This window comes from Propithecus coquereli, unplaced genomic scaffold, assembly GCF_000956105.1.
Source record: "Propithecus coquereli isolate 6110/MARCELLA unplaced genomic scaffold, Pcoq_1.0 Scaffold113, whole genome shotgun sequence".
In the NCBI taxonomy this organism is placed as follows: Eukaryota; Metazoa; Chordata; class Mammalia; order Primates; family Indriidae; genus Propithecus; species Propithecus coquereli.
The window spans coordinates 5,558,590-5,566,392 of record NW_012135303.1 but is presented as its reverse complement, the minus strand read 5'-3'; the positions used below and the strand labels follow the sequence as shown (position 1 = coordinate 5,566,392).

General features: G+C 41.2%; 1 protein-coding gene across 1 annotated transcript in view; it reads right to left on the bottom strand.

The window, feature by feature from the left end:
• Window positions 1-2,622: 2,622 nt before the first annotated feature.
• The window catches only part of LOC105818851, a 48,070-nt gene continuing 42,889 nt past the window's right edge, over window positions 2,623-7,803 (bottom strand). The window contains exon 6 of the mRNA XM_012654993.1: window positions 2,623-2,637. Coding sequence (XP_012510447.1) covers window positions 2,633-2,637 — 5 coding nt within the window. The 3' untranslated portion in view covers window positions 2,623-2,632. The remainder of the gene's footprint in view (window positions 2,638-7,803) is intronic.

The window sequence follows — 7,803 nt, the reverse complement described above, 5'->3', positions numbered from 1 at the left end:
TTTAAATGTCTAACTCTTTATAAAGTAAATTGTATTAAATTGCTGGACTATATGCTTTAAGCCCTCATGGACCAACTCTAAACTGCGAGATCCAAATGTTAGCAGTAATACTGTCTCCTTTGCAGCTTCTCAGGGAACTGACTACTACTAAGTAGTCCAGGAAAAAAAACAGTAAAACATAAAAAGATCCCACATAGAGCATTATTGATATGTAGTGCGTATGCTCATAAGCTACAGCAATCATTTCTAATGAGAAATACAGTATAATATTGAATAGTTATAAAGATATACTCTCAATTTCATTTCCAATATATGTTCATTAGCAATAGTGGAGGCTAAATCTTATTTAAGTAGAAATGAATTTCAATACACAGAATGAATGAATCAATTTATACTGCAGGTGAAATTCCACAAGATAAACATATATTTATTCTAAGTAAGTAGAAAGCTACATATTACACTGTCTGGGTAGAAATACCTGAAATTTCATGCTTTTGAGTGCCTTAATTCTTTTTTTATTTACAAAAAAGTCACACACCCAAAATGCTATTTTAAAATCAAAGAAATCTGCTCTGAATCTCATTTTACTATTTAATAGAGCAGCTGAAAAATGACTTAAAGATGTGGCCATATGGTGTGAAAATCCAGAATCAAGGAAAGAATGAGATACTGTAAACATGTAAAAAGCAATAAAAGGAGGTAACTCTGAGCTCAGTTAATGAAAAGCTGATGATGGAGACTGTCTTTTATTGATTACATTTGAGGACACTGACTCACTGGTGTTTTCCAAAACATGAATTCTGCATTTTAAGTGTTTGAGAGATTCAGCTAAGTCTCTTTCTCTCAGCCTGAAATTGTTTGCACAGAAAGACACCATAGAATAAATTACTGAACCTTCCAGCACAGCTCAATTAGCTGAACGAAGCCGGGAGAGAAGAGCTCCAATCTGGTAGCCACAGAACAGAACCTGGCACCATTTTTGCTTAAAGAGTTTACAAGTGGATCATGGGGCATTTAAAAGGCAGCCTGAATTTAAAGGTAAAGACAATAGAAAGAGGCCGGGTGTGGTGGCTCACGCCTGTAATCCTAGCACTTTGGGAGGCCACGGCGGGAGCATCATTTGATCTCAGGAGTTCGAGACCAGCCTGAGCAAGAGCGATACCCCTGTCTCTGCTAAAAATAGAAAGAAATTACCTGGACAACTAAAAATATGTAGAAAAAAATTAGCCGGGCTTGGTGGAGCATGCCTATAGTCCCAGCTATTTGGGAGGTTGAGGCAGAAGGATCGCTTGAGCCCAGGAGTTGGAGGTTGCTGACGCCATGGCACTCTAGCCCAGGCAAGAGAGTGAGACTCTGTCTCGGAAAAAAAATAAAAATAAAAAAGACAATAGGAAGAGATGTGAGGAGCTCAAACTCACTTCCTCCTGCTGGTGTTTCCATAGGAAGTAAGTCAGGTGTTTGCATTCTCGAGTCATTTCTCATCTGTTTTTATGAGGAATTCTGTTGTCTCCACCCCTATCCCTCACCTCACACAGAAGCTGAAGCCAGACTTTCCGTTCCCTAGAAGTTCCACACGGTTCTTCCCTTTAACTATAACTCATAAATGTAAGTCAACTTCATGCAATGAAGCCTCAAGCCAGTTGATAAAATGATCAAACCATCTACACGTAGAGAGTTGTCTAGCTCTGATCCCAAACCAGGGCTCTGAATTCAGTTATTTGTACGTTAATTTATTCACCAAAGATCTTCTAAGGCCAGACATTGGAATTACCAAGTTGAATAAAACAGTCTCTGCTCTCAAAGAGCTCACAGCCTAGTGGGAAAAACACCCTTGCAAACAAAATTTATAATAAATGAGTTGGGGGAGGGCAAGGGCAACATACGTAACCTAAACATCTGTACCCCCGTAATATGCTGAAATAAAATAAATAAATAAATAAAAATAAATGAGTTAAATACCTTGGCCAAGGTTCATAAAGTTTCCAAAAGCAGCTTCCAAATTGGGGAAGTGCTACAGGTTCCGCTGAGTTAGGGTTTATCTGTACCCTCAGAGCAAATTTAGAGATTTAGCTTTGTAGGAAATAAGGGGATGCTTTAAAGCCATCTGAGACATTTTCCTCACCTCCTTGAAAGAGTGGAGTGACCCTTCCCATCCACTCCTTCTGGCTTACAGAACAAGGAACGTAGACTCCCTGCCCCTTGGTTCCCTCAAACCACTTGGTGACAAGACGACAATGAGGAGGAATGATGCTGACGGTCTTAGGGACTGCTAACGCATTCACAACTGACAGTGGCCCTCAACCATACAGGATCCCACGGTCAAATCAGTCAGTAGCTGTGGAAGTTGAGAAAACCACAAGATAAATGCCGAAAGCCCCATGTCATACCAATGGTGTTTTCTTACAAATAGATGACATCCTCATCAGCAGCAAGTGCTGAAAACACAAGGACTGACTGAAGGATAGGAAGGGTGGGCCTGTGAGCAAATCTTGCAGAAAGGAAAGAGAGATTTGCAACAGCTGAGGGGAAATCCTGACACACCAACCTCCAAAAGCAGTAGGCCTCCTTTCAGCCCGACGTTCCCTCCTGCCTGGGGAATTTGGCCTCGTTCCAGTGGCAGTGCCTCCATGTGCTATCCTGAAAATAAAACAAAGGATCCCATTCATCATATTTTTCAACAACTGGTTTCTTTTCTTAGTTTGAAAGAAAAACTTGGCGATCATAAAGCTGAGTTTTTTATTTTTATATATTTTCTTCTTAATGTCAAAATAAACTGGAAAAGAAAAAAAAATAGCCCAATGGTAAGAAAAGGAAAACACACAAAATCCTTCAGAGTTTAGTTGGCCACACACTGCCATTCAACTGACACCAAACTGTGGAACGCTTCACTCTCATTTCTCCCAACCCGAAGAGCCGACTGCCTTCTGCTTCTGTAAGATGTGGCTACTTAGAGAAATTCAAATAGGCTCCCAGTGTTAACTATGCTGCATATTTACTTTAATCAAAGTGACATTTCCCAGATGGTGTCATCCAGAAACCTCATCTGAAATGAGGACTATAGGAGAATTCGGTTGTACATTCCAGGGAAAATTGAATACAGGTGTTCTCCCATTTTAAGATGACTCAGTTTATATCAGTACAAAACTATGAAACAGATATATTTATAGTATGAATGTCTGACCCCCAAGGATATCTGGTACATGAAATAGGTACCAGGCAATCAATCCATAGGAAGGTGTTAATGTTTGAATTATAACATCTCTGCATTATCAATTGCACAACCCTAACACTTCTGGGTGTTAATTCTGAGCCCGAATGGTGTGTAGTTCCAGACCCTTCCCTTGCCTAGCAGAAGAAAAGATGAGGAAAAAAAGTGTCTGAAGCAAGAAGCCGCTCCAAGGTGCCTCTGAAAATTAGTAGACCTAAAGGGACGAAGTCACTGAATATACACACTGAGTCTCTAAGCTGTAAATAAAACAGCTCCCTCCTTGAAGTTTCCAGTAGAATGATGAAATTCCCTTTAGTAAGTAATTGTGATATGAGCTATGAAAGAAAGGACAGACATGATGGAACAAATAACCTAATCTGGTGGTCTTAAAAGACTTTCTGAGAAAAATGACATCTCCATTGCTCTAGGAACTACAGAGCAATGGGCTAAAGAAAGGGCTTCAGAAAGGACAGAGCTAGACAGAAACCCAGTCCTGCCAGATGTATACCCTCAAGAAAGTTACTTTTCTGAGCCTCCGTTTCTGTACCTGTAGAATGGTAATAATATTCATCTCAGAGGGGTGTTGTGAGAATTAAATAAGATAACCTACATGTCAAGTGCTCAGCATGTGTTTAGTACACAGGGGCAGATCTAGGTCCTATGAAGCCTGAAGCTTATACAATTTTGAGTACCATCTTTAAAAAAATAATCCAAAAATAAGATTATATGTGAATTCAGATTGAGAAAATAAGTCATGACAAATTACACTTTTTTAAAATACAGAGATACTATCATTGTTATAAATTCTAGAAAAATAACATTTTTATTGGTCATCTATGTAACACTTTACATGTTTTCCACATTTTTGTGGCTGTGTACTCTTTGATCACCTATTCAAATAACGATCTTTCATTTTATATGAAGAAATATAAAGCTAATTCATTCCTTTTTCTAGAATTGATGATAAAAATATGTTTTTAATCATTAATGTTTGGGATGCAACTTTCCCAATATGCAACTTCCCACAGAGACATACTTGTTCTTTTTAGTTCTACCAGATTTGTGCCCCTAAAAACAGGAATTCTGGCCAATCCAATTTTATATTATTATCATGAAAAAAGAAATAATGTGGTATATTTATAATTGCACATACTACAATCAACACATATATTTCTATAGCAAAGAGCTTCTGTTAGGATGGACATTATTAAATATCATATCCTTTGATTAGAACTTTATGCTTCTAGGATGAGAAAGATTTTCCCCAGACTAGCTTCTGGCTCTGTACCTTTGAACCTTGTTTCTCCTCCACTTCTCGTGTACTGGTGATGCTAAGCACCGCAGCACTCACTCGTGATAACCCTCTGGCCCTGCTGTGAGTGTCACAGCACTGGCTGAGCCATCACAGGTGCTGAGAGGAGCATTCCTGGAACCGTTCCTGTGCTGGAAGATCCAGCAATGACTTACCTACATGTGGAAGTGACTATGAACCAAGTGTATCCCACTAAAACCTAATTATCCCCAACTCAACTTCCCCTCTGTCTGGGTCCAAAAATGTCTAGAGCTACTCCAAGAACCAGCTACATAATTTGTGGGGCCCAGTGCAAAATGAAAATATGGGTCCCCTTCTTTAAAATTATTCGTGACAGCAACAGCAGAATATGGAACCAAGCGCAGGACCCTGTGCTGCTGCACAGGCTTCGAGCCCATGAAGCCAACCCTGGTCGCTCCAATGCCACTTGTCATGAGGGGAACTACACTGAAGTAGAGGTGGGAAGAGACAGCAGTTTCAACAGATTGTGTCTAAAATACCTTACTTTTGCACATTTTACAAAGCCATACAGCCATGCGAGCATATTCCGGGGCCTTGTGAACATATTACCCACAGTTTATAAGGGCTTCATGCAAGTGAGGCACCTAGAGCCAAAGTGTCATTAGCATAAGGGTAAAATCTGCTCATGCTGAAATACAGCAGGTGCTCAAGAAATACTCGTGAATAAAGCTCTATCCTCAGGAAATTTATAGTCTAGTCAGCAAAACAAACAAGAGAAGATCAATAAAACCCTGCCACAATGTGTCAAGTCCAAAAATTATAATTGCATAAAATGTGGGGATGTGAACTCAAAGTAAAAGAAATACACAGGTGACTCTGCTCGTTTGACAGCCAGAAGTTCTGGAGTTTTGGCTGCCCTTTCTGAGTCTACCCGGGTCCTAGCAGCAGTGTTGACCTCACCTGGTGGCAATTTTCCTCCCTGAGTTAAATACTGATGGGGACCCTTCTGGGTCCTCTGGTGGATTTGGCTACTTGAGGATAGTGGGAGTGATTGCAGGCATTTCCCAATTAGTTGGAGCAAATTTGTGTCTCAACTCACAGAAATTCAGCTGGGAAAAATCTGGGGATGTGGGGTTCATCCTCCACTCGCCCACTTAATGAGAGAGGGTTGTGCCTAGCAGCAAAGAAGGCAGTCCTGCAGAGAAGACATCGACAGTCCAGAGGAAGAAGTCACAAAACTAGGAGCTGATAGGTCTTGCAGGTATAGAAAGGAAGAAATGGGCAAGAACTCAGTACGTGATAATTGTGTAAAAGACAGATCTGGAAGAAATTTTAAATGAGGAAAGAGTACAAAAGGATTAGAGAGAGGTCTAAGGTCTGGAAGAAGTCTCAGGATCCTGAGGTGGGCCATCCTATAAAACTGCCATAGAGGGGTGGGTCAATCCATGTTGTGAAAATCATGTAACAGTACCTAACACTCAGTCGGTACTCAATAAAAGATAGCTACAAATAATGATGCCAAAATGGTTCACTCAAGACTTCTTTTCCTATATCCTATTTCATCTTCCTTTTATCCTTGTGAACTACTGGAGTGGATAACACAAAGGAAGATAAACACTAAACATAATTTTGGGATAGACAGAGAGTAATACTGATCAGTTACCTAAAAGCCTTTACACTTACTAGTAACGATACAGTTTTATGACAACGGGTCATTGCTACATTATATTAATATCAATTATTACTTTTTCCAAAGCAGTTAGTCTTCATGGAGATACAGGCATCTCAGAAGTTAGGGAACAGTGACTGGTTGCAGAGGGGGTTTCCTAAGAAAAAGTGGATAAGAGGGTTCACAGGTTTGGGAAAGGTGTTTGGCTGGGAGCTGCCACCGGCTAAAAAGCATCATCTGTGTGGCAGGTGAAGACGGCTACAAAAGGACAGACAAGTAACTATTATAAGATTGAAAAGACTATAATTTTTTAAATTATATAATTATATTAATCTATATTTTGAATGGAATAAGCTACCACATGAAAGACATTCATTGGGAAACTCCACCCAATGTCTTACCATGGTATTTCCAATCCTCTCCTCTAGTCAACACTCGCACGCCCTACTCATTGAAAGAATAGCAAGAATGTCAAAGGAAACACAGTATTTGACAATAAGAAGAAGTGAGATAAGAGAATAAAGTCCTAATGAGAACAAAAAGAGAGTAACCACCAATGGGCTACTTTCCTCAGGAACTGGGTCCACACCGAATACTTTCTGCCTTCTTCTCCACACCCTCTCTGTGCCCCCCAGACACCCCCCATGCCCACATGGTCTGCTGATGGGTTTGTTTCTGCCAGGATCCAGTCCAGGCCCAGTTAGGGAAACAGAAACCACACGAAGTATTAAATATTTCAAGAGAAATCACATCAAAAATTGCTCAACAGATGTTGGAGAACTAAAAAAGCAAAAAGAGAACAAAACATGAGGTCACAGAGATGGCACTGCAGGAAACACTACCCCCAAGGCTGAAGGAACAAAGCGAAGAGGGGAGTCCTCAGAGCCTGGACGCTTAAAGCAGCCCTGGGGCTCACGCGTCTGAGGAGGTGGCACTGCCTGGCTGAAGCTGCGGCCTCGGAGGGACGGATGAGGCAAGCTCTGAAAGTGAGCCTGGAACCAAGAGCCACCATGTTGTGGGGGGAAGAGCCACTGCCGAGGTGGGGCTTGCAGAAACAGGAGGTCAACAGGAAGGAGTGATCCCTCGCCCTCCTCCAGCCCTGCAGCCTCCCTGACCACCCTCTGTTGGCAGAACCTAACAGGGAACTGGCTGGCAAAGAAGAAACATGGTTTGCGGAGTCCCAGTGTCAGAAAGCAGAGAATGAAAGGGGTGTGTGGCGCTGAGACAGTAGGTTGGCACCGCATACACTAGAAACGTGGAAAGAGAAATCCATCTCACAGTTAGGTCTGTATCTCCCATCTCAACTCACAGTATGCTAATTTGTCTCAAAAGACTGCAAATAAGGACAAAAGAAGGGGCCAACTAATCCAAAGGCAGTCTGAGTTCAATCAGAGCCATGCTTACCAGGACATTTGCTTACACCTTGGAGAAGCATTCTAAGAGATTACTGTCAGTGTCCTAACTGTTTTACCTATGAAAAATGGGCTCCTTGGAAGCCATGTGCAGGCTTGCTTAAAACAATAAGCTTTTCTAACCCCCCAAGCACAACATACTCCGGGAGCATGGTCTGGATGCTTATCAAACAAGTTCCCGGGCTGTTCTCTGAAGTTTCTGGGCAAGTACAAACAACAGAGGCAAATAAATGCCTTTAAA